Source organism: Caloenas nicobarica, chromosome 27 (genome assembly GCF_036013445.1).
Source record: "Caloenas nicobarica isolate bCalNic1 chromosome 27, bCalNic1.hap1, whole genome shotgun sequence".
In the NCBI taxonomy this organism is placed as follows: domain Eukaryota; kingdom Metazoa; phylum Chordata; class Aves; order Columbiformes; family Columbidae; genus Caloenas; species Caloenas nicobarica.
The window spans coordinates 3104930-3130786 of record NC_088271.1 but is presented as its reverse complement, the minus strand read 5'-3'; the positions used below and the strand labels follow the sequence as shown (position 1 = coordinate 3130786).

The following is a 25857-nucleotide window of genomic DNA, read 5'->3' as shown; positions in this document are numbered from 1 at the left end:
TGCCATATGAACAAAAACTCTTGCTGGTTTTTGGAAGGAGAAGCTGGAGCGGGAGGATCCCGGGAGCACTTGGGGAAAAACCAGCAGCTGCGCACGAGTGAAGGAGCAAATTTAACCAGATTGCTTCTATATTAGCACGTGAGTACTCTGCGCGGTGCCAGTCGGAGACGTGCCTGGCTCTGGCCCAGGCGGTATCGGTTCCCATTTGGAACAAGTAGAGTATAACAAAAATAGAAACTTTCTCCCCGGTGCTTGTGCCAGTTTGGCAGCTCCGGCTCCCAGCACCATCCCATTGCCTCTGGCTGGCGCTTCCCGGTTGTGTTTCCTGGTAAAAAATCCCCGCTTGTTGCCGTCCTGGCAAGCGAAGCGCAAACGCCGTAACCTCAAAGAATTACGGGAGATGAGAAGAGCTGCAAAACCGGGGAGAACTGGGACTGGGCGCTCTCAGAAAGGGGTGATTTTTTTAGCAGCAAAATCCAGCGTTAAGGGGAAACCCCCGTCCGGTTTTGGATGTGCCGGTGGCGCGGTCGGGGAATCGCTTTGCACAGCCATGAGTCTTCGTGTCCGTGAGAGCATCTCTGGAGGCCCCGGGTTCTCTGTGTGCAGCAGGATACAGGCTGCGCTTTTCAGTCTCCGAAGTGCCGCTGGGATCTGGGTTGCGGCGCAAACTCAATCAGAAAAACACAAGTTTTTCTCCTTTTCCGATGTATGTAAATACTCAAAAATGCCTGTGCGCGCCAGTGTTTAAAACACGGCTCGATCTTTATGGGAACTAACAGAGTGATGGGTTAGCGAGGGAAATTTTAAAGCGTGCGTTTGCGTAAGCTTTTGCTTGCGCTTTAGGACAGAATTCCTTATATCTGCTGCTCAATTCGGGTTGCAGGGAGCGGAGCCGCAGCAGCCACTGGAGGTCACTGCCTCTGCACGTCCCCATCCCGCTCCGCTCCGCAGCAACTTCATGGCTGGCCACCTCGAAATATTTTTTTAGCAGCAAGAAACGGAATCAAAGGGCCAGTCTAGGGCAGAAGTGACGAGGAGCTGCTTGCAGAGCAGCGAGTTCGATTTTTATTTTCTAATTGCACCGTGCCCTCCTGCAGCCGCAGTTGTGTCAGAGCAGTAGGAATTGTTTCCAGAAAAAAAAGAAGAGCCGGGATCAGGGAGATCCAGGCTTAACGCGGCCAAGAGGGATCCCTGCAGCAAATTCCCACTGGGAACTGCCCGGCTGCAGCAGCTCCGCGGGGGGAAAAATTTACATCTCGGGCAGAATTTGCATCTGTTAGAAGCTGGGCGCTGCTGTCGGTGTTCAAAGGAGCGTGGGCGTTTCCGTGTTACGCTTCAGTTCTTGCCGCGAGAGCAGGGCAGACGTTCCTTCGGTGGTTACAAACGCCTTGACTGGCAGCATCGTTGATAACGCCGGCGCTCGTCTTCGAGACGCAGCCTCCGTTTCGCACAGGAGGGTGTGATTTCGGGAGAGGGTGTAATTTCGGGAGAGGGTGTGATTTTGGGAGGCACCGCGGTGCCTTCAGAGCTCTCAACGCGCTCATACCAACATCGCAGCAGCTCCGCCCTGCCTTGTCTCTCTTTAAAATCTGCAGCTAATTAACCCGAAACCCAAACCGCATTCTTTCTATGCGGCTGAATCATTCCGAGGCCATAGGCAATGGCCAGCTTTATGCTAAACCTTCCTCTTTCATGTGGGTGAGACAGGGCTGATGGTTCCCATACGCGCAGCCGAGATTCATTGGCAAACCCGACGCTCGAGGACAAACGTGCGCAAAGGATGTTGGCTCCGCCGCGCGCCCCGACAGCGGGAATGGGCTGGTTTCTGCCTTTCCTCACCCCTGTGATTCAAATCCGGTTTGATTTCTCAGCCCTGCGACGGGGCCAGCGGGGCTCCCCGTGTGCGGAGCCGACGGCGTTTGCTGCTTCTGGCCCCGTGGCATCTGGCAGAGGATCAAAGCCAAAAACCCTCCTGGGGCCGGCAGGGCTGGAGCGAGCGACGCGCGGTCCCTGGCTCTGGGGCAGGAGGCTCAAACGGGGCAGGAATCGCTTTGTTTCGGGGCTCCGTGTACGTAGGAGCGTGAAAAACTCTCGTTGAGCAGCACAATGTCGATGTGCCTCCCCAGGTCAGCAGCACCTGGTGCCTTCTCGCTGTACGGGGTAGACCTGAAGCCATCCCAGCCTGGGATACACACATTTTCAGAGGATTTCAGACAGGTAGATGTGTGTAATGGCCTTTTTTCCCTTCTAGAACCTTTAAAGTCATGGACAGAATCACACTGGGTGTAGTTAGTCCTTCGTTTTTCCTGGGCTGCCGTGGTTCATCGTTATAATCGCAGCGTGGACTCCAGTTCCTTGCTAGGTACGTGGCGGGTGTTCTGCAGAACATCTGAATGATCCATCCCTGATCTTGGCCAGAAAAGGGAATTTCTCAGTTACACTTGTGCTATTTTGGGGTGGTTTTTTTGCAATTAACAGCACTGGCCCTCCACAGCGGAGAAGGCTGCATAGAGCAGGGGCTGCTGCACAGAATGCAGCTACGAATGCAACAAACAGCGTATTTCACTTAAAATCGACGCTGTCTCTGTATCTTGTGGCCGGGGCGGGAGGCGGCTCAGTCCGACGCTGTATTTCTCTGGCTGTGGTGGCTTGTAGGCTTTGTGGGAGCAGAGGAACGTCCTGTGGGAGAGCGATGCCGCGCTCGGTTTGGGCTTTGAGCCCGGTGGCGTCCGTACGTGTCGCCTCTCCCAGATGTGGTCGCGCCCGGGAGCTGCCTCCTGCAGCTGGAGCAGCGCAGCCCCAACGCGGGGTTCTGAGCTACGCCGTGAAATCTATTAATTCAGCTGGATTTCTCATTAATTCTATTAACTCAGGAGGATTTCTGTCCCAGTAACCAAACTAACCCCTAGACCAAACTCACCTGCGGCCAAGCTGGACTAAACCTCCAGCCCCCGGCACTGAAGCAGCCAAGTGGATCAATGCACGGAAACGTCGAACTGGGAGAACAGGTCTGCTGGGGTGAAGTCGAGCATGCACAAGCGTCTGGTTTTCCCCAGGGGTGCTCCCCGGTGCGCCGGGGGCTGGAGGGGACGGCGCGGGGCTCTCTGCCAGCTGCGGGGGGGTGAAGGCAGCGAAACGCCGCGCTGCCGAGCAGCCAAGCCCGGGTGTGCTTGAAGTGCCGGTTTTCCCCGAGAGGCGGTTAGCTGTTAATTCGAAACGAGGAAACGATTTCACAGGCGCTCGCAAAGGCTCCAGCTCCCCGAGCTGAACATGCCGTGAGCGGGGCTCAGATAACACCCCAGCGCCGGGAGACGGGGGCAGACAGAGCCCCACGTTGCTGGGAGCAGCTTTGTCCCCGGTGCAGAAGGCGGATGTGGCCGGGAGCCAACCTTTATTGCTTGGCAGCATCAAGAAAACAGCTGCTGCTCAAATGGCCGCGAGTGAAAGCTCCGCTCCTCTGACTTGCTGAGTAAAGTCGGACTTTGTCCGACCCTCGGGAATAGCTGTAGATATTAATAATAAAGGTGAAGCGGCTCCCTGCTCGCTAACAGGGCTGGAGATGCGCCTTGCTGGCTTCTGTTCCCAGCCGTGTCCCGTGCTGCCGGCAAAGCTGGGCGCTGCCCCACGCTCCAGCTGCTCGAACTCCATGATCTTAAAGGTCTTTTCCAACCTAAATGGTTTTACGATCCTGCGGTGCTGCCGGTGGGGCTCCGGGCAGGGTTTGCAGGGCAGGGTTTGCAGGGCAGGGTTTGCAGGGCAGGGTTTGCACGGCACGGTTTGCGCGGCAGGGTTTGCACGGCACGGTTTGGGCTCGTCTCCCTGCAGCCCGGTGCACAAGCCGCCCCTTGGATTCGGCGAGCGATGGAGAGGCTGAAAAATGGCAAAGGCATGAGAAAACAGGACGGAAATGCGAAGTCGGTTTATCTGCTCCAGCCGCCAGCAGCAGGGCAGCTTTCCTCTTTCCAGTCTTGCCAGTTCTTGCCTATCCCAGCAGCTCGGAAGGGCTGTGACATTGATTTATTGACCGGTGGAGCCGCATAAAGGATCACACCCAAACCGTGCCTCTGCTTCATCTTCGGAGTTTTAAAGAGATTTGTGTGTCCTTCAAGGCTACAAGGCAATACAGGACCTGAACTTTCCCAAGTCCCATCCTACAAAGATACAGGATGAAGGTTTGGGCTCAAGCAGAAAACGCTCTTCGCTATTTTCCTAAACATTATCCCAAGCGTGGGCTGGGAAAACTTGCACCTTAAGCATACAGAACAGACGAGAGACATGGTGGATTTTATTCAGGTTTATTGAAGCAGCTCCGGGCTGAATAATAAACACACACAACTGCTGTATTAAAAAATAAAAAGAGGAGGAAAAAAAAAAAAATTACTGTCACGCGTTAAGACATTTCGGGCAACTGCATCTGGTGCTGCCTGCGTTCCGAGCCGCGGCAGCGCAGTCCCGAGTCTGCCGCCGGTTATTTAGGAGCTTCCTTTGCCCTTTCTAGTAAATAGCGCTTAAAATATTCAATGAAAGAAGTAAAAAAAAAAAAAAAAAAAAAATATTCCTTTGGTTCCTGCTCTGAGGTCAAAGGAGTTACGAGAAAACTTGAAAACCTTTTGCCGTCTCAAGGGCCCGCACAAGCTGCCGGGTGCAAAGCCTGTAGTGCAGAATAAAGGATTGTGAAAGCAGCAAACCTGAGAACGCTCCCCAGGGCCCAGAAACCTCACGTGTTATCGCGGAGCGACGGCTGCTCGTTTCCCTCTACATCCAGGCATCTTTTACAGGATATTTTATTACATGAACCAAGTTCGTTTGGGTAGTCCATCTCTTGCAAGGGGAAAAGAAAAATCCTGCAGGGATCCGTGACTCACTGGCACCTTTTCTGCCAGGAGCCTTTAGGAAGGTTTCACTGCAGTTGCAAATTTTTAAAAAGTTAATGGCTGCATAGCAGGAAAGAAATGGCATGAAAGGGACACCAGAGCATAATTAGAAGCGGAGAAACCCTGTGCTTATACGCAGACGGGGCTTGTCTTACAAACACAGTTACCAGCCGTTCTGGGACCAAATCCCAGCTCCGATGCTGTTCTGGCAGCAGCTCGCGGCCCCGGCGTCCCACAAGACACGCGGTGCCACCGCCAGATTAACCGCGGCACCGGGAGGAGGAGAACGCGCTAAAAGCAGCAGCCGGTCCCCCCGGCACCGCGCGGTCTGTCCCAGCTCCTGCCGACACAACGGCCGCCTAGACGAGCCTCCCGTACCAGGGACGACACCCAATCCCCGCAGGGTGCATTCCCCAAAATCTTTGCATTGGCCAAGACTCAGTGGAAGGGCTAAGACGCCAGGTTACGTGTCTTGTTATTTATACAGATTTCCCCGCAGCATTTCAGCACCTAAAGAGATGTGTTTTCTCTCTCTGTCTTGCAGGGTTTTAGGTCTCAAACTGCCAGCCTGGAAGCGCGTTTCTGCAGCTGACGCTCACGCGAGGCTGTTCTCCAGAACAACCCCAGTCCGGATCCACGTGCATCTGCCCCTCAGGGTTTCACCCTCGTGCAGCGCAAAGTTACAGAGAGGAGCTTCGGGTCGATCCGCAACTATTTACCTTCCAGGTTCTCGGCAGCACCGTGACTCAGGCCGACAGGTACTTCCAGGTGCTGACGAAGGCGGTGGGGATGAGGGAATACGGCACCGTCGTGACGCTGCTCCAGGTGTCGGACGACGGGTCGTAACAGTCCAGCGTTTTGCAGCGCTGCGCCCCGCAGTAGCCCCCCACCACGTACAGTCTGTTTCCCGACGTGACGGCGCGGCAGCTGATGCGCTTGGCGGTGACGTCGCCGAATTTGGACCACTGGTAGGTGTCGGTGTGGAAGCGATAAGCGGAGCTGGCGGAGAACTCGGTGTCGCCGCCGATGACGATGATGTGGCTGCCCACCACGGCGGCGGCCGTGTACCTCCAGGGCTGGGGGCAGCCGGCGGGCACCGTCCAGCGGTTCTGGCAGGGGTCGAAGCACTGCACCTTGGGCAGCTTGTCCTGGTTGGCGCTGGTGCCGCCGAAAACGAACAGCTTCATCTTGGCTCCCACCACGGCGGCGTTGCTCACGCCTTCTCGGAGAGGGGCCACCAAGGACCACTTGTCCTGCTGCGGGTCGTAGTGTTCGACCTGCTTGAGAGAGACGGAGGGAGAGGCTGGGAAGGCGCCGCTCACCGCCGTGTGACCCCCCACCACGTACAGACAGTGGTCCAGCTCGGCCGAGCCGTGGCCAAACCGCGCCACCAGCATGGGGGCGGCTTTCGCCCACTCGTCGTGGAGGGTGTCGTAAACCCAGACGTCTTTGGAGGCGCCGTTCTCGGAGCCCTTGCCGCCGGTGATGTACACTTTGCACCCGATGGCGCAGGCGCTGCACTCTTTACGAGGGCTCGGGATGTCGGCACGAGGAATGATCTCCCTGGTTTTATGGTCCAGCATGTAAATCTTGTCGCACATGAAGGTCTGGCCGCCGAGAAGCAGCAGGGCCTGGCTGACTTTGCGGGGTCGGGCACAGCACCCCGTCACCAGCCCGTCGTTTTGCAGGATCTTCATTTTGCACCGCACGGCGTCGGCCACGATCTCCTCCCCCAGCTTGTGGCTGGTCACCAGCTTCTCGCAGGCCACTTGCTTCCGCAGGTAGGACTCGGGCAGAAGCGCCAGGCGGACGGAGCGCAGCAGCTCGGGCAGATCTTCATGGCGCCGGGGTAAATCGTACCGGATCCAGCCTATAACGGCTTCGTAGACCAGCGTCTCGTCCTCGACCTCCAGCTCTTCGCTCTCCACCAGCTCCAGCAGCTTGTCTTTGGGCAGCCGGAGGAAATCTTCGGTCTTGCAGAGCGAGGTGAAGTTGGCCAACGCCATCCTCCAGGACAGCTCCAGCAGCCGCTCGCAGCAGTGGGCGTCGGACAGCAGCAGCATGTTCAAGCAATTCCCGGGGTAGAGATTCTTCTCCAAAAAGTCAGCGGAAGCATCCCGAATGTCCTGAAACTGCAACATGTCCCCGGCCTCCAGCAAGGACTCGGCGTTCTCCTCGTTAATCAGCACCCGGGCTGAGTAGGCGTAATCCAGGAGCAGCTCCAGCACCTCGGGGTGGAGGGAATCGTGGAAGTTGACCTCGGCGTCCCTGCTCTCCTTGAGTCCCCCGCTGAACATGGCATCGAAGTACCGGCTGCAGGCGGCCAGGACAGCGCGGTGGCAGTGGAACGTTTGGTTCCCCGCCCGCAGCACCACGTCGGTGAAGAGGTGCCGCTTGCGGAGCAGGTTGAGGTGGGTGAGGAGGCTGTCGGCGTGGCCCGGTTTGTGGAACAGGTGGATGTTCACGGAGCCGGAGCTCGAACGGGACTTGCGGTTCTCGTGGCTGCTGACGGACATGGTGCTGAGGCTGCTCTGCAACGGAAAACCGGGCAGTCAGCACGGGGAAGAGTGCTCACCGGGGACTAGGACCGGCGAGGCTGCAGCGGGAGCACGGTGCCCGGCCAGTAAGGGGAGTCCGGGTGTCCCGCAGCGCTGGGGATCACCCAGCGGTACCGGGAAGTCCCGTACCGAACACCGGTGCAGGGCCAAGCCCCGCGTAGTCCCGGAGCGGGGTGCGATGTGCCCTCCTCGTCCCGTACCCCCGGGCCCCGTGTAGTCCCGGAGCGGGGTGCGATGTGCCCTCCCGGAGCTGCCCACCCGGTCCCGTACCCCCGGTCCCGTAGTCCCGGAGCGGGGTGCGTTGTGCCCCCCCGGTCCCGTAGTCTCAGAGCGGGGTGCCCTGTGCCCCCCTGGTCCCGTAGTCCCGGAGCGGGGTGCGCTGTGTCCCCCCGGTCCCGTAGTCCCGGAGCGGGGTGCGCTGTGCCCCCCCGGACCCGTAGTCCCGGAGCGGGGTGCGCTGTGCCCCCCCGGTCCCGGAGCGGGGTGCGATGTACGCCCCCCGGTCCCGTACCCTCGGGCTCCGCGTAGTCCCGGAGCGGGGTGCGCTGTGCCCCCCCGGTCCCGTAGTCCCGGAGCGGGGTGCGCTGCGCCCCCGGCCCGCTCCCGCACTCACCTCCGCCGCTCGCGCTCTGCCGCCGCGCCCCGCCGCGTGGCCGCCCCGCCGCCAGCCCCGCCCCTAGCCCCGCCCCTCTCCCCCAACAGGCGCGGCGGAACAGCCAATCAGCGCCCGCTCGCTCTTTTGTGAATGGGACGCGAGGCCGCGCGTGCGCATGCGCCGCTCGTTAACCCATTCACGCCCGGTGGCGGGTCCCTGCGTGGCCCCCCGGCGCCTCCTCCGCCGCTCCCCCCGGGGCAGGAGCAGCGCTCGCCCCGCAGCGAGGCTTAGGAAGCCGAAAAAGGGGACGAGGCGGCAGATTTGACGCTCGTAAAGCGCGGCCGCGGCTTCGGCCATGGCGTCGCCCGGCCATAAAGGACCATAAAAGCCGGAGACAGGGTTCTGAGCTGGAATCAGCGGCTCATTTGTTAATTGCCTTTAAATCTGGGCTTGCTGACAAAGGGAGGTCATGGCCGGAACAAACCATCCCTGCTCAGCAAATGTTTTCCAGCACGGGGCAAAGCGGGAGCTGAGTTGGGCTGATGGGCCGCAGCAGAAAAAGGGAAAAAAAGCAGATTTTGGGGAGGGCTAAAAAAGAGCGAGTGCTGCCCTGGACTATCAGCAGCAGCCACCACAGGCGCTTAAATATTATGTGGGGGTCCCAGTGGGGACCAAAACCAAAAAATATGACTAACAACAAACCCCCTGAATTTCAGAAATTCTGAATTACCAGATTTCACTTGATCTTTGCACGTTTCAGTTTGTCCTGCGCTTCACCGGCTGCAATTTAAAATTGCTTGGTGAGGAAGTGGATGAAGCTAACGCACTCAGACCAGTCTACAGGATCCTTTTGCTATTAATTTGGCGTTGGAGGTGGGTGTAGTTGGGGGTTTCTTAATGGTTGAAGAATACAAAAAAATAGAACTTGATTTCTAATTAAAAACCACTAAATTACAGCAGGAGCCACCGCAGCTGGTGACAACTACAGCTGTCCCCAAGCAGCAGGACCTGGGTGCTCTGCCTGTTCAGGCACAAGACCTGCAGTGTGACCAGAGGGAAAAACAAGGGTCTCTTCCAGATAACACTTTGCTGAGTTGTCCCAAAACCTGTAAATCTGACACCAAATTCTAAGCACCATCAGGAAGGCCCTGGGACACTTGGTGGGGTGAAGGTCCAGATAAACGTGAGGACGGGGTGAAGGATAAAGAGCATCGAAACATCGCTCCGCTCTTTGACCACGGGCAGGAGATAGTTTTTCATGTCAGTGCCAAAAAAACCCCAAAAAAACAAACAAACAAGAGGTTAAACCTCCTGGAAACGCGTTCTATGCTGTACTGCACTGCAGGGAGCAGCGGCACCGCGCAGACTAAGCAGAAATGTTTTCAAAAGACACATTTCCACGAGTTAGTCAGGTGCTCCGAATTATTTTGGCAGAAGGAAGGCTGGTAACAGATGGGGAGCTGCAGCTAACGCAGCACAAATGCTTTCTGTCGCCTGGGCGCTCTCTGGAGCCTTCTAGAACCAGATAACGAACATTTGCCCAGTTATCAGAACGAAAGATCACTCAAGGCCACCTTTGAAGCATTCATCTCATTTATTACCAGCACCGCCTAGAAATACAACTGTGAAACTCATCTTGGCACAGGTTTGATCGGCCTTTTGTAAGGCAATTACTAAATTTGCTGCTTTTTTAAAAGAAAAAAAGTCCATTTGGCTTCTGGCAGAGTCTGGTGGAAGAGCTCCACCCGGTGGCACTCTGCAAAGGCACCGCTGGAGGCTCAGGAATGCTGCTGGTTTAATGGCAAGGCTCAATTTCCAGTATTTCTCCTTAAATTAGTAACACAGACTAGCAGAAAGCTTGGCAGGGCACCACTCACAGTTGCTATTTCTTTCCCCTCTTGCCTCTAAAGTGGCAGAACCGTCACAAAGAAAATAAGCGCTTGCTCCTGTTTGTGCTCTGGGGTCAAACACCAAATTATCTGATGGAGAAACTCCCAGGATACAAGTCCCTTACACAGGTGAGGCACCGAGCGCTGAGCTCGAACTCGTGGGATCCGTTCCTTAGAAGTTTTGTGCGACAGAACAGTGGCTGTTTCTCCACAAAACACAGACTTTGTGCTCTTTTAAATGACAGTGAAGACTGGAGGGTTCTATTTCTCTCTTAAGAGATAGGAAGAAAAGATTAAAGTGATTTTTTTCCCCATCTTCGGAGATTTCTTGATTTTCAGAGGATTCGCCTGAAAGATTTCTCTGATGAAGAGTGATAAAAATTGTTCACTGTAATCAATCTTCTCCACAACAGACATCTCAATTACAGTTCCAGGATGCATGGAATTACAATCATCAACACCCAGGAGAGTTAAAATTCACCCTGCCTCCCTAAAGGTATTTTTACCATGTAAAAACTGAGCTCCTGAAGCTTCATTATGGTTTATGCAGCTTCAGAATTTCCTCTTCTAGACGCTTGGTAGATACCAATCAGAGAAGATACGGTCCCCAGGAGACCTACTAACCAGGGAGGGAAGCGTCCAGCCCAGAGGAACCCCGGGGGCAGCCAGTGGATCGCGTTGCACAGATCTGCCGCGCCTGCCAGGATGCTCAGAACTTCAGCCTTCACTTGGGCTTTCGTTTCCTTTTGACTCAGAGGCGAAGACATACTGTTGGAAGTGTAATATTAGTGACAGCCCAGAGTGTAACAGTAATTCGCGACAGCTCGCAAATGCCAACAGAAATATGTGGGTTAAATCAGCTGTATAGCCAAGGAAAGGAATCGTACCCCTTGTGCTGCCTCAGCTTTCGTCTTAACTGGAACAAGATTCTCAGGGATCTGAAAAGAACAGAGTTATTTCTGTTGCAGCATCAAAGGGGAGGGTTTTCTCTACCGTTAACCACATCAGTGAGGCAGAGCGCACTTCTGCAGCGAAGAGAAGCTGCTAAATTAACGTGTACTATTCATTTCGAGAGGGTCCCTCATTTTAGATTCCGGGGACCGCGGTTCACCCCCGTCCCTGCCCTTACCGCAGGATGCCCAGGAGCAGTGCCAAGGCCCAGAGCCCCGTGCTCAGCGCCCACCACTTCTGGGAGCCCATGCGGATGACACCGGCGTCAGCCGCCCACGCCACGTGCTCGCAGGGGTAGTAGAGCTGGTTGGCCAGGTTGCTGAGCACCGACAGCCCCCGCACCAGCGCGTCCTCGTCCTGCAGAGATGAAATGGAAAAATGAACTTAACAGCAGAGTTATTTATACTGTCAAGCGGCATTCTTTATTTTAACAGCGCTGGGGAGCTCTGGGGATCATCCTCCATCAGTGCTTCAAAGACTGGATGTTCTTGCGTTGCTTATATTCACATAATTATCACATGTGCATTACAATTTTTGAAAATTTTGACGTATATCTATACTGATAAATAATTTATGACGTTAGTTATGATTGTTTAGTTTCTTACTTACTATTAATTATTCTTACTATCTATTAATTATTAAATATAAACTAAGCACTCTGCTTCTAAGCAATGTATCATTTCATCTTCTGTCTCCTTGCTGTCAAGCAGAAGGATCTAAAACTTGAAAAATATCCCCTTGTTTTGCGGGTGGTCAGAAAGCATTTATCTCACGTCAATTGGTTAATGATGGGTACATCTTTTATAACTTAATCACGCTGCACGTTAATTTGGCAGCTTCTCTTCAGGAACACAGATCTGTGGGTGGCCGGGGGGGCTGCCGGCGCACCCCACGCTCACCTTGGGGCCCAGGCCGTAGCTGCAGCTGTAGCTGAGCATGGAGAAGTCATCGAAGAGGCGCAGGGCCGTGCGACAGGCGCTCAGCTGGGCCGACACGGCCAGGAGGCTCCCGGGGAGCCCGGCCGGCGCGGCCTGCGGCCCGGCCAGCGCCCCGCCCGCCAGCTGGCAGCCATAACAGAGAGCGCGGACCTGCGGAGGCACAGCCCGGTGAGCTCCCGGCCGTACCGGCACGGGCAGGGCCCCGCCGGGCCGCTCCCGCCACTCACCACCCGGTCGCGGCCCCGGTAGGACTCCAGAGCGGCGACCAGGCCGCTGAACGCTCCCGCCGCCATGGCAACGCTTCCGGGGTGCGACGTCAGAGAGCGCGGCGCGGTGCACGCCGGGAAGGTGGCGGAGCCGTCGCCATAGCAACGCGGCCCAGCGGCTGCGGCGCTCCAGCCTGCCCGGCGATGGCGGCCCAGGCGGTGGCCGCGATCCCCGCGATCCCCGCGCCCCTCACGGGCGTTCCCTTCATGAAGGCGTCTCACTTTCAGCTGGGGGCTGAACCCCAGGCGCCGGTCACTGCCCGCCAGCCGTTTTCTCACAGCCAGTTCCCCCCTCGCTGGGGGGTCTTCAGGCCTCCCCCGGCCCCCCTGCCCTGCAGCGGGCATGTGCTGGGCCCGCCCGGGGGTGACAGCGGGGAAACCTGCTCGGAAACCCGCCTGGCGTTCCCAGAGAAGCCCCTGCAGCCGGTGGCGCCGTTCGTTCCCCCAGAGTCGTGTGTCCGCATGCACTCGGACCCCCACGTCCGCGTCCTCACCTCAGAGACCAGGGACAGCTTCCCCTGTCCCCAGTCCCCCCAGCTACCACCCGGCCTGCCCGCCGCTCAGCTGCAGAAGGACAACATTCCTTGTGGGGACAGGGAGAAAATCAGGCTCCCCGCATCCATCTACAGCACCTCGTACCCAGCGCACGGGGTGCAGCCGGCCAGGCCGCGGCCCTCGCGCTGGGGTGAGCGCGGTCACGGGCCGTCTGTCCCCAACAGAGCTTCCCCAAAGTCCCCAACAGAGCTTCTCCAAAGTCCCCAACAGAGCTTCCCCAAAGTCCCCAACGCTCCACAGGAGTCCTGGGCACCGGGGGGATTGGGTGGCTCGGCTCAGAGCAATTAAAGCTGTTCTAACTATTTGGATATTTTACTTTTTATCACTGAGCAAATCAATCTGATGCTCGTAAAAGAGGTTAATAGCACTTGCTAGAGCTGCTCGCCAGCCGAGCTTTGTCTGCACAGCTTTTCCAGCTGTTTTCTGCACTCGCTGAGTCCTCAGATGCTGCAGTTTTCACACCAGAGCTGTGTCAGTTCTGCTGCACCACATCCGTGTCCTGGGGTGTTGTAGCTCACCTGGCGTTAATTCCTTTTGCCCTTTCATTATATGAAATGGATTCGGTAGTACTAAAAATGCTAAAACAGCAGCTGTCTTGAGACTGCAGCTTCCATATAATTAGTATTTCCTTACCAGGGTAAACAGAGTGTTTTTAGAAATATAACACCGTTCGTTTTCCCTCCTGGCTGTTTGGCAGGGTGTGTTCCCACTATCAGAGGGGATGGACAGTCCTACTACAACACTTCTTACCAAGCACAGTTTAAAGGTGAATGGAGTCCACCTGCCAAGCCAAGTGGAAAGGTAACAGCACGATTTTTTGGCGGGGGGGCGGGGGGAAAAGACGCCGTTAAAAGGCAGCACGTTTGCATGTTGAATTCTGTCCTGAAAGGGGTGGGATCTGCGCAAGTGAAAATCAGATGGATGGAAAGATGGGAAACAAAGGGATTGTGCTTTAATGGCTGTTCTGTGCCTCTCTTGGCTTCCCTTCAGCACATTTCTTCTATTAAATTTGGGGATCCCACAAGCAGTGGATTTACGAGCGAGCAGAAATACGCCTACACTGCCCCAGACAAGAAGGGACACAGGTATGAGCAGGAGAACCTAACAGGCATCCCCTGGAACTGCTCTTTCTGATGGACGTTGCTATTTGCGCATCTGATGTCTTGCAGAGTCTACGACAAGGAACATGCTGTCTCTCAGATCCACCAGACAAATGTGCGGCTGGGGGATGGTTGCAGCAGGTTCTCCACCTCGACATCAGAGCTCTTCCCAGCCCACGAGCCAGGTGGGACATGGAGGCAACGTGTACAGACCACTGCTGAGGTTTAGAACCAGTGGAACAGGAGGCTTTATCGCTTGGTTTTAGTGATATAGTTATAGATAAGGATATAATGCATTCATATAATAGGTACATAATTTTAGCTTTTTAAGGATTTATAGCTTTTATGTACTCAGCGTCAGTGTCATTGCTGTGAGGCTCATTTTCATCCTCACTCCGCTTGCCTGGCTGGTTAGATACCTGTATTCCTTCCTGCGCTTTACTGCATGAGCAGAAACTGCTGTGGCTATAAATTGTTGAGAAACCAGAATGCTCTGACATCCTTCACTCTCACTTTTGCCAGAGCCTGTGACTACTGTCCGTCCGAACAAAAATGCCTCATCCATCCTCAGAGGTGATGAAGACCCCGAGAGAAATCGAGCATTGACAGCAACTACTACTACACGGCTCTCCTACCCAGAGGTCGTTTCCCAGCTTGGCCGAGTGGGTGTTTCTCTGCTGGAGACTCTTTCTTTTTTGACAGACATTAGTCTGGCACCTAAAGCTGACGCTATTGTCCCTTCTCCCCTTCCCGCTCTGGGCTGTGCAGGGTATAACGTGCAATAAGGTGCCTTTCCCAGCCTGTTTCTATTAACGCAGCTCTTGTTTTCCCCAGACTGACAGGTGGAACTTCACCCTAAAGCCTGACGTGCTGCTGCAGAAACACCGAAGCAACATCTGCTTGGGAGACGAGCGTTCGGGCTCCCGTTTCTTCAACACGACGCACCAGACAGACTATCAACCACACTGCCAGGGCCAAAGGGTGATGGCAGACGGCAAGAACCACCGGGAGAGTCACATCCCCTTCGACTACCACAGTAAGGCCGTGTTGCTCCAGCTGTTGTGATGCTGGATGGAGCTTGCTGAGGTTCTCCTGGCTCTGTGCGAGGGGCAACAGCACCTGGTGCTCTGGGAAAGGAGGCGGGTTGGAGATGGTTTGTTTTTTGTAAGTTGTTTTGCATTTATACTTGGGAGGAAGAAGATTTTGATCAAAAGCTGTGCTTACGCAGCCTCAGGAAGGGATGTGGTTAGAGCTGGTCACGGAAGGCATTAAGAAAATCCTCCTCTGACGTTGCCTCCTGTTTCTGATGGCCAGTACTCTGCAACTAAGAGGTCCCTTCATGCCATGTATCTGGTTTTAAGCCATTTATCTTACTAAATGTGGAACAGATCATAGCTGAATTGATCTTCTCCTTGGCGCCAAACTTCTGGAGCAGTTCCATAACTAGCAAAGGGGGTGATATTCCTGTAACTGCCATGTGAATTTCTTCATTTACCTCCTCACCTTGAGAATTGTTTTCTGTCTGAGCAAAGGTTTTCAGCAAAGCGTGATGGCAAAGCCTGTCTTTTCCTCTCGTTAATGGAAATACATGCAGATCTGGGACTGCTAGTCAAACTGCAAAGCTTTTCTGATGTTGCCTCCTAATTTACTGGCTTGAATTTAATTTATCTTCCATCTGTCAGCAGATGAGCGTTCTGTCACAACCACGCAGGCCATGCTGGTCCCACACAGACAGCAGAAACAACGACTCTCTGAAGACATGCTACAGCAGGTACGGCCTTAATAGGCTGGGATTTACCACAGGGTGGTTTAGGGAAGCGGGATTATACCAAGCAAAGCTGTAGCCTCCCCATTAACCACCAGCTTTGGTGTGTGCTCTTGAGCCACCTGAGCATCAAATCCCGGCTGCCTCCCATCTCATGTAAATGCTCTGGGGGGAGCAGAGTTGGAGCTGAGAAAAATCTTTGAAGGGAGAGGAAGGACAGGCAGCCAAACTCCTAAGGCAAGGAACGCTGGAGGGAGGGCGAAGGTGATTCTGGTTCCCCACAGAGGCCCAGATGTAGGAGCTGCCAAGTGCCACGTTACCTCCTGCCTCTTCCCCAGCCCTATCCTCACAGGCTGAAAGCTTTTCTCCCTCCTCAGATGAAATCCTCACATCTGGAACTACCCTGGAAGGTGCCGGATCTCTTCAGGACTGAGCAGCGAGATGTGTTCACACCCAAGTCCAGAGGCCCGGCAGAAATCTCAAATGCAAACTGCCAAGTGAGCTCTGTCCCCCTGGGGACCCTGAAAAAATACTGTCCCAAGAGGAGGGTGCACTTCACACCGTGATGTTCTCCCTTCTTCAGTGAGCACCCAGAACTCGCTGCGCTGTGGCTGCCTTCACATTAGTGGTCCCGGTGTCCTGCTCTTGGCCCATCTGGGTGTTGTTACAGGGAACTTTTATTTCTCAAATTGAATGAGGACACAAGAAGGTGTTGTGACAACAAGAATAAACACTGGGAGATTAACCAAAAGACACGGGTGACACATTTCTCTGGATTGCGAGATCCACCGAATGCCTTGAGGCAGGAGGAAGCGGCTGGGGTGGGGGGAAACTCCGAGAAAGGGCAAAGAGATCAGAAGCAAAGCGAGAGGCACTGTCAGGGCTGTGTGTGGGCTGGAATATTCCCTTATTCTCTGTTTGGATTTTAGTGTCAAGGCCTTGAAACCAAAGGTCAGTGAACAGCAGGGCAGAGAGGCAGCTCTCCCCAGCTTGTGATGAGTGGGCTGTTTTCCTAGAGGTGTATTTCTGTTGAGTTGATAACTCATCTTGAATGCTGAGCTTGCACTAATTCTGCTTGGACGTAGGTATTTTAAAGAGGGAGCAGTGTGGGCTGCTCAGCCCCCTGTGGTTATCCACGTTCTTTTGCATCTGGATTTTTTTGCAACTTCAGACACAGAAAGTACAATTGGCTTTTGGGGTGAGGATCTTGGCTTTCTAACCACCTCTCCAGCAATGCCCCAGGAATGTCTGAACCAACCAGGAAGGCCAAGCAGCTTTTCTTTGATTCCCGCAGCAATGTGAATCCTGCCGGCACGGTCGGGGGTGCGTGACACCCCTCCCTGCCGATGGAGCCGCCAGCACGTTCCAGTCACACGTCGACAGTGTCTGTGACTTGGAGATAAGATGAAGTCACGTTATTTCTCGACGGGTTTAAAAACACGTCACTCGTCTCCCTGGCCCCATCCTCAGCACAACAACGTGAGGTCAATGCTAAAGCATCGCTGCAAAACAGGGTCTCAGTCCAACCATGGCAAAGATTAGGCCTGTGGGGTTGGGCCAGTTCAGGGCAGGGATAAATTAGGGGATCTCAGTGTAGCCTTTGCTCTTCCCTCCCCTCCCCGGAGGGTTGCAGAGCTGCTTGTCCCGCTCACCTCAGCCCAGGCGGGGACTGGAGCCACTGGGACAGCAGCGATGCAGCCCCCGGGCCGCGTGCGGAGCTTGTCAGTGGAGCTGGACGCCGGCAGACCGTGGGGTGCGTATGGCAGCGGGGAGCTGCTGCGCGGCCGCGTGCGGCTGGAGCTGCGCGGCACGCTGCGGCTGCGGGCGCTGGAGGTGCACGCTCGCGGCCGCGCCACCGCGCACTGGCTGGAGAGCCACAGCGTGGGGCTCAACACCATCTACCGGGACTACACCGCCTACCAGACCTTCCTGCACCGCCGCTGCCAGCTCGTCCCCGGTAAGGCTGCGGCACGGGGGTGCTTCTCTGCTCCAGGACCCCCTTGGGCTGCCGGAATCCCCTCCGGGTGACCCTCTGCCCTGATGGGTGCTTGTCCACCCAAGCAGGGTTGTCCCTCTTGGACGCCTTCTCCCCTTCTGCTGGTTTCTAGGAGGTTGTTTGCAAATTCAGGGCCGGTAGAGCACGAAAGGGTTGTGGCTTTTGTTCTGTTTGCACGGGGAAGCGCAAATAGAAGCATCTGTTCGCAAGTGTGGAAAGAGCACTTAGTAGGTCAGTAAATATTGGGTTTTGGTTTCCTGATGCAGGGACCGCATGCCCCGCTGGCATGTTGCTTAGATCCACTGCGAGAGGACAAGGCACTTGAGTTCTTTGTGTGGTTGGGATGAACTGATCCAGAGCCGAGGGATATGGGACATCTCAGCTGTCCATCCGCTCATCGACTCAGTTTTCTCTCATGAAAGCACATCTTTTATCCTCCTTTCCAACTATTACAGTCATGGCTCTGTGGCTTTTTTTTTCTTTTTCTGGTGGCCTTGTTCTTGTCTGTGACACAGTGCCCAGCCCCGGAGGTGGCCCAAGGACTTCGCTGATGCTGAGGGCATTTAACTGTGTCAGTGACTTGCAGCCTAAGGACCCTCCTGATATCAGCTAGCTGAAAACGTGCCGTCGTCCGAAAGCAACTGCTCCCTTCTTGTTGCTTCTTGATGAGAGGAACCGTGCCTGCGTGGGGTTTAAAAAATGCAGGTTTTGTCATGGTAACAAGGCAGCGCAGAGGAGGGAAGCCAGGCGGAGATAAGAGCCCTCCCTTCTGCTCTCCCCGGCGCCGGGGGTTTATCTGCAGTTTCCTGGCAGGGTGGTGAGCGCTGGCACCGGGGTGCTGCCCCGCGAGACAAGAAAAAGGGTGAAAGAAGGATGTGTGGCATATTTAAATATATATTGTGTGACCACGTTAGATAGGGGGCAGGAAGAGAGGAAAGGATGGGGGTTTAGTGGGCAGAGGCGAGGAGGGTCCTGGACTCTTCTGCACAAGGTGATGCAAGAGAGCCTGAGGGAACACAAACACTTTTTGTGCCGTGATTTCTTCTGTCCAAGGGTCTCGCAGCACTTCCCAGAGCTGGAGGTGTCCTACCCTGGGGAGAGGCCAACATCTAGAAACCATTTTATTTTCATGGAGAGTTGCAGCACGTGCGCTAAGAGTACGTCAGGGCTCTTGTCCCGCTGTGGGTCGGTCCTCGATCGGCTCCATAACCCCCGTACACATGCAACGCTCGCAGGCCTGGCAGGGATGGAACTTACTCCTCAAGCCGGGAGCGTGCGCTTGTGCAAGGCTCCGCGTTGTCCCGTCTCGTCCCCACGTTGGGTCAGGTCAGAGCTGCTGACTCGCCTTTTTACCTGCTGTGTCCCCCTCTCTTTGGTTTTCCAGGGACCCTCGTGTGGCTGCGGGGTCAGCGAGGAGAAGCCACCAGGTCCCAGCAAGCGGGGCAGGGAAGGAGAAGCCCCTTCTGGGCTGGGCCAGATGTTCAGCTCCTGTTAGGACCGGCTTAAGCCTGGCCAGACTCTAGGTGGGGCTGAAGAGTTGGAGATCTTTCCTGCACTGAGCCTGGCCTGGGTTTCAGCCGGGTTTGGGCACCCAGGAGTGTTCTTGAATGAAAAAACCCTTGGCTGTGGTCCCGCAGCCGCTGCGTCTAGAGCCCCCAGGAGAGAGGAGGGACCCTCGCCCAGCATTCGGGTCCCAAAAGAGGTCACAGAGGGGCTTCCCGCCCGCGCGGAGGCACCGAGGGGTGGCTGGGGACACCTGAGATACAGGAGGAAGGTTTGCAGAGATTCTCATCCCGTGGGCGATGGCTGAGTCACAGGCTGTGTGCTGGCAGGCGGGAGGAGGAGGAAGATGCCAAGCTCAGGATGGAGCAGCCTCAACCCAGCCAAGGCTCCAGACCCTCTCGAGACCCCCACCGCCTCTAATGTCACCGTGCATCGCGGTGGGGACACCGGGCACCTTCCCAGCGCTGCTGTCACCCATTAACTCACGCCGTGACATGCCTCCCTTCCTTCTTTCCCTCTCTTGCTGTCAGGCTCCCTTTACAGGATTTGCGATGATTCATATTTGCTTGTGACTGCAAATAGTCGTGCACAGAAAATAAAACACGGTTCCCTTCCCTTGGGGAAGGAGACAGGCAATTCCAGTTAGCCTTTGGAGACACCAGAAGCTCCTCAAGGCTCCAACCCAGCTCGTTTTCGGTGGTTGAGATCAACCCAGCCCAGCACAGCAGGTCCTGCCCAGCACAGCTGGGAGCAACTCAAAAAATCCTCAAAAATTTTGGCAGCCAAATGCTGAGTAACATTTTTAATGCCTGTTTTGTCTTATCCCCAGCCCGCGCCTGGGGTGCTGAGCTCTGGTGCTCTGCAAATGTGACAATCGTGATTAAACTGGGAGTTTCTAAAGTCACGTTAACTCTTTCGGAGGGGGCCTAGACCCCTTTCTCCTCCCTTTTATGACATCTCAGGGTGCTGCTAACACTGATGTCCGCACCGAGAATCACCACTTCCCCGTTTTTATGCTTTTAACCCAGCTGATGCTGCCTCCGGAGCAAGTCCCCGTGCCGTGTAGGTGTAATTTGTTGCTGGGTTTCAGAGCGGCACCACACAAACCCCAGTACGAGCTGGTAGAAAACCAGTGCTCGCCTGGTTAACAAGGCAGAGGGAAGATGTGTTGCTCGCTCCGCAATTGCACAAGCTGAACAGGGGCCAGTTTTTGGTTTCTTAGAAATAAGTGAAGCCGTGTCCCAGACCACTTTTCCCTTCGTCACCAGTTGGCCCAGCCGCGTCGTGCGAGGAGCCCGGATCCAGTCACAGCTTGTACCGACCCCTGGGAACGCTTCTTGGGAAGGGAAGGATGCGGATCCGTGTGCGCCGCAGCCCTTGGCCCCCATGCACGGGGACTGGAACGAAAGGGGCTGCAGCTCCAGGGGTGAAATCTCGAGATTTCATCCTTTGAACGTGGATTTTGGCCGGTGCCACAATCCCAAGGATGGGACGGGAGCTGGAAGCGGGGGGGGGGGGGCAGTTTGGGGGGTACTGAGCAACACACAGCGGGTTCTCCAGGGCAGCGCTCGCCTCTGTCACCCGTGTGCCCCGCAACACGTCCCCGCGGGGACCCGCGCTCCGGGGCGCCCGGGGACCCACGCGGGGTTGGGACACGCACCGCACAGCGCCCGGGCAGCCCAGCAGAGGCGGGGAGCGGCCCGCACATGCTCCCTGCCTTGTTTTGCAGCTCCCGCTGAGGCCGCCCCGTCCCGTCCCGTCCCGCCCCGCCGGGGCCGCCCCCGGGCGCGCCGGCCACTTAAAGCGGGGGCGAGCGGTGGCGGCACCGTGCGCGATCCCACCATGATTTTCGATCGCGTTAAACGCTTCTTGCTGGTGCTGGAGGGTGCGGAAAGGGACGGACCGGTGGCTTTCAGCCCCGGGCAGGCGGTGACGGGCCGGGTGGTGCTGGAACTGGCGGCCCCGGCGCGACTCGGAGCCCTGAGCCTGCGGGCGATGGGCGCTGCCTGCGTGCACTGGACCGAGTCCCGCAGCGCCGGCTCCAGCACCGCCTACACCCAGAGCTACAGCGACCAGGTGGAGTTTCTCAACCACCGAGACACGCTGCTGGCACCCCCAGGTACGGTACCCCCGCCGGGGGGGCACCCCCAGGTAGGGCAACCCACTCTGGGTGGCACCCACGGGGGGCTGCGGTCGGCTCCGAAAGTGGGGATAGGGGCGCGCTGGAGACCCCAGGAGCTGAAATACTGGCGTATGGTGCTCCAGACACCCCAACCAGCTGAAATCTGGGTGCATGGGCCACCCCAGCTGAAATCTGGGTGTGTGGGACACCCCAACCAGCTGAAATCTGGGTGCCCAGGACACCCCAGTTGCTGGGCGCATGATGCCCCAACTAGCTAAAATCTGGGTGCATGGGACCCCAAGCAGCTGGGTGCCCAGGACACCCTAACCAGCCGAAATGTGGGTGTGTATGACACCCCAGTTGCTGGGTGCGTGGGACACCCCAACCAGCTGAAATCTGGGTATGTGGGACACCCCAACCAGCTGAAATCTGGGCGCTTGGGGTGCCCGAGGGTCTGGGCACCCCGGGGACGGGGCGCGTAGGTCCCCTGCAGACACCCCAAATGCTGAGTGCACCCTGGGGTGCTCAGCCAGACCCTCTCCCTCTGCAGGGCACCCCGACTAGGAACTGGGCTCCCCCTTTGCTGTGGGTGCTCCCGGGCAGGGAAGCAGCGTTAGAAAACTCCTGCGGAGGTTCGGAACTTTGCTTCGAGCTGGGGGTCAGACTGCATGATCCCCAGATGTCCCCTCCAACCCCAGCTGCTCTGTGCGGGGGTGCAGACCTTGGGGGTACAGGGGGGCTGCGTCGTGTCCCAGAGCTGCTCCTGGCTCGGCCGGGTGTCTCTGTGCTCTCCACGGTGCCAGGTGGCTGCAGGGTGACACGGAGCCCGCCGGGGACACTGCCCGGCTCTCCGAGGGGTGTCGCAGGGTCACGCGTGCCCGGAGACACGTGGAGAGCAGACAGTGCCCGGCACCCGCGGGACGTGCCCGGCTCTCATGTTGCAGCTGTGTTAGTGCTGCTGCAGCTTAACCCGGGCAGAAATATCCCTGTGCCGTCCTACTGCTCTTTTGCTGTATGTCCCCACCACCGATTTGCTCGGGGAGGAAGTTCCGCAGGAGAGAGACAATCGTCTGAAATCTGTTTTGCCCACAGACAATGGCGAGGTCACTGTCCTGCAGGCGGGAAGGCACGAGTTCCCCTTCACCTTCCAGCTCCCTGAGTAAGTTGGTGCTTTTTTGTCTTAATGCAAGGGGGAGGGCACAGGGCGCCTCAAAAATGAGATTCTTTCAGCAAAGCCCTTCTAAATCGCTCCTTGCTCCTCACGCAGGACCCTGGCGACCTCTTTCGAGGGGAAGCACGGCAGCGTGCGCTACTGGGTGAAAGCCAAACTGCACAGGCCCTGGGCGACGGTGAAGAAGGTGAAAAAGGAGTTCACCGTGATCGAGCCCATCGACATCAACACGCCGGCACTGCTGGTGAGCTCCCCGTGCTCCGCCTTGGGCCAGCGGCAATCAAAATTGCCCCGGGAAGGCCACGGGGAAGGCGTCTGCCTCCCCTCCGGTGTTACAGCACAGGCCTGATTTGCAGAGGGAATATTTGCTCCCCTGCAGCTTGTGCCCTCCAGCATTACGTGGACTGGGCAGAGCTCATCTGTGCCTCTTTTTGCAAACTTGAACGCATTGCGACAGCATCTTGCATCACATACCTGAGAAGTTACTGATGCTCCCTGGCAGGTTCTCAGTGCCAGGGAGGTGCTTGCTTTGAGTTTCATCCTTTCTTAACTAAATGGCTTAAATATTTCCCTTTTTTTTCCCAGGCTCCCCAGGCAGGTGCTAAGGAGAAACTTGCTCGTGCCTGGTACTGCAATCGTGGCCAGGTCTCTGTCACTGCCAAGATTGATAGAAAAGGCTACACCCCAGGTGAGACGACGTGCCGGTGCCCTTGAACCTCTGCGGGCCCTGGGGTCGACACCAGTGGGAGGGGATTTGGGGTCACTGTGAGCCGAGCTCTTGATTTCTGGCATGAAATCCAGTCCAAGAACTTGAGCGTGCGCAGCTGATGCGATCGGCCTCCTGGGGACACGCTCCTGGGGATTAAAACTTGTGACCAGCCCTGGGTGATATTATGCAGGAATTCCTTGAGGGAGAACCGGGCTCCGTCTCCCCCTCCTCCGACACGTGCATCTGTTTCGGTAGGTGAGGTCATCCCTATCTTTGCGGAGATCGACAACTGCACCAGCCGAGCGGTGGTGCCCAAGGCGGCCATCATCCAGACTCAGACCTTCATCGCGCGGGGCACCAAGAAGCAGAAGAAGTCGGTGGTGACCAGCATGGTCGGGGACTCCATCGCGGCGGGGAAGCGGGAGGTGTGGCACGGGCGGGCGCTGAAGATCCCGCCGGTGGGTCCCTCCATCCTGCAGTGCCGCATCATCCAGGTGGAATATTGCCTGAAGGTGAGCGACTGCGCGGGGAGCGTCGCCGGGGCTCAGCTCAGCGTTTCCCTTCCCACCTCTGCTCGCTGTGCTTGCTTTGGGCTGGCGCAGAGGCTTTTTTGGGGCTGGTGATTTGTAGGAGGCGTTGCGTTCTCCCTGTTGCTGCTCATGCAGGAGCATTTCCCTCTCCGTTTGCATCCCGCTGCAAGAATCCCTTCCCAGCCAGCTCTGGAGTGCTATCGACCCCTGCAAACTGGGAAAACACCAACGGCTGAGCTTCCCTGCTTATCTCCTGTCTCTGAAGGTTTGTGTGGATATTCCTGGGACATCCAAGCTGCTCCTCGAGCTGCCGCTTGTCATCGGAACGATCCCGCTGCATCCGTTCGGGAGCCGCACGTCCAGCGTCAGCAGCCAGTACAGCGTCAACCTGGACTGGCTGAGCAGCATCCCGGAGCAGCCGGAGGGTGAGTGTCTCCCTGGGATCTACAAAACCCCCTGGTCACCCCGCTCTGCTCAGAGCAAGTTCTCAACCCTCTCGCTCCACAGGACCAGCTTTTGCTTTTTTTGCTTATTTTTTTTTTTTCTGGTTGTGGTGCTGCATCTCCTGGGTTCCCTCTCTGGGAGCTGGGGAGATTTGGGAATTAATGGATTTTTACCCTTTTTGCATGTGCGTCTCCCATTAGCAGAGGGTGTTTCCCATTCCCTAAAGCCTCTCTTCTCCCTTCAGCTCCCCCTGAATACTCGGCGGTCGTGTCCGGCTCGGACGCCGAGCAGAGCCTGGCTCCGCCGTGCCGCAGCGAACTCGGCAGCGTCCTGGAAGGTCCTTTCTTCGCCTATATCCAGGAGTTTCGCTTCCGACCACCTCCACTGTATTCAGAGGTAAAAAAAATCCCCCCGAGCTGGGAGAGCTGGTGGAAATGACTGGGGTGCTCGCGCCGCCGAGGTTTTTAACTCTAAACTTGGCTTTGCAGGTTGATCCAAACCCCGCTTCGGATCACATCCGTCCGCGCTGCATGACCTGTTGAGAGAAGCGCACGGGATGCGGTTGACGGCGTGGAGATCCCTTGGGATGAAATCTGGCACCCTGGCAGCGCTTCGGGCTGGAAACGGGGCCGTGGTGGCCGTGACACCGGCTCCGCTCGCTGTCCCCAGCTGCTCCTGCCGTGACTGTCCCACGCACCGACACCGAGCGTGCTGGGGTGGACTCGTGCGTGGCAGGAGAACACGTGGAGCGGCTCCGCGTGTGGATGGATAGGACGTGGAAGGTTAATTAACAGCTCCCCCAGGATTTTTGGGCGTTAAAACAGGGGAGATTGAGCACAAGCCAGGATCGCTCTCCCCTCGCCTGCGGTGGCCGTTCTGACAACTCCCGTCATGGAAAACAGGAGCTTGGAGGTTTTCTCAGGATTTCTGGAGAACATCTTCCTCTTGCTCGGGTTTGCGTCCCGTGGCGATGCGGGTGCAGCTCTTTTCCTGCAGCAGCTCACCAGGATTGCTGATCCCTAAGACAGTAAAAGGCCTTTTATCTGGCCAGATGAAGCAGAGACTTTGTCCGCTGCTGATAATCTTTGCCACGAGCCTGGTGATGGCTGTGCGGGGAATGGTTTGAGCTGCTCTACCAAAACTGTAAAGGCTTCCACGGGCTGTTACCAGAGCAGAGGACTTGGGGGACGAATTTACGACCTGTGGTGGCGTTTTGGTGCCGTTTACGAAGAACGGGAAAGCTGGTTCCTGGGCATTAGCACCAAACCTGCCCAATATTCTGATTCCTCCCTTGTGATGGGGCTGAAACCACCCCCCAAACCCCAGTAGCACCATGGGGGTGTTGGAGCCGTGGCTCTGGCATCGCCGTGGTGGCCGAGGAGATGAGGAGGAAGGCAGATCTGAGGCTGGTGGCAACCACAGCTGCCGGTGGGAGTTGTGGAGTTGAAACGAGTCCTTCATGGCCGAGATGCCTGCTCAGGATGGGCTCCCGGTGGGGCCCGAGCAGAGTTTGGGTGCTGAGGACCTTTGCATTCCCGCGCTGAGACAATCCTTCCCGCGCACAACCGCGGCTCTGCCGCCGCGCCGGGGCCGCGCTCTGCTCGCCGGGATTGCTCAGGTGACTTTTGTATCTGTGAACGCTTTTGTAACAACCACTCTTGTCTCTGATTATTTTTTTCGTACGGATAATTTTTGATTGAAATAAATTCTTTAAACCCAGATGTTGCCCGGATTTTTTTTTTAATTTATTTGTTTATTACTCTCATTCTGCTGGATCTGCTCACCGGCTCTGCCCATCGCCCGGGGCTGTGCGGCTCCTGTTGCTGTCGGGGTGTCACAGCGGGTTCCCTCCCCTCGCTCCATCACCCTGCGGACACCCAGCTCCATCCCG

General features: G+C 56.5%; 4 protein-coding genes across 6 annotated transcripts; 2 read left to right on the top strand and 2 right to left on the bottom strand.

The window, feature by feature from the left end:
- Positions 1-5192: 5192 nt before the first annotated feature.
- Positions 5193-7400, bottom strand: LOC135999126 (ectoderm-neural cortex protein 1-like). The gene has a single exon (XM_065652613.1). It carries the CDS (start codon positions 7388-7390, stop codon positions 5621-5623), a length of 1770 nt encoding a protein of 589 aa, XP_065508685.1. The 5' UTR covers positions 7391-7400; the 3' UTR covers positions 5193-5620.
- A 2208-nt stretch (positions 7401-9608) lies between these two features.
- PEX11G (peroxisomal biogenesis factor 11 gamma) lies at positions 9609-12107 on the bottom strand. The gene is made up of 5 exons (XM_065652623.1): positions 12033-12107; positions 11767-11955; positions 11046-11224; positions 10804-10854; positions 9609-10684 (listed from the first exon to the last, which is right to left on the bottom strand). The coding sequence occupies exons 1-5, from the start codon at positions 12096-12098 to the stop codon at positions 10459-10461; spliced, it is 711 nt and encodes a 236-aa protein (XP_065508695.1). The 5' UTR covers positions 12099-12107; the 3' UTR covers positions 9609-10458.
- A 108-nt stretch (positions 12108-12215) lies between these two features.
- Positions 12216-16057, top strand: SAXO5 (stabilizer of axonemal microtubules 5). The gene is made up of 8 exons (XM_065652622.1): positions 12216-12756; positions 13324-13427; positions 13617-13711; positions 13796-13911; positions 14249-14367; positions 14561-14762; positions 15412-15497; positions 15869-16057. The coding sequence occupies exons 1-8, from the start codon at positions 12216-12218 to the stop codon at positions 16055-16057; spliced, it is 1452 nt and encodes a 483-aa protein (XP_065508694.1).
- A 912-nt stretch (positions 16058-16969) lies between these two features.
- ARRDC2 (arrestin domain containing 2) lies at positions 16970-25677 on the top strand. 3 transcript variants are annotated; one of them, XM_065652723.1, is made up of 8 exons: positions 16970-17448; positions 22205-22271; positions 22380-22527; positions 22869-22971; positions 23248-23504; positions 23788-23947; positions 24211-24362; positions 24455-25677. In XM_065652723.1, exons 1-8 carry the CDS (start codon positions 17184-17186, stop codon positions 24506-24508), a joined length of 1206 nt encoding a protein of 401 aa, XP_065508795.1. In that variant the 5' UTR covers positions 16970-17183; the 3' UTR covers positions 24509-25677. The 3 variants fall into 3 exon arrangements, with proteins under 3 accessions (XP_065508795.1, XP_065508794.1, XP_065508796.1); XM_065652722.1 differs by lacking the exon at positions 16970-17448 and adding an exon at positions 20777-21109; XM_065652724.1 differs by lacking the exon at positions 16970-17448 and adding an exon at positions 21462-21744.
- Positions 25678-25857: the final 180 nt, after the last annotated feature.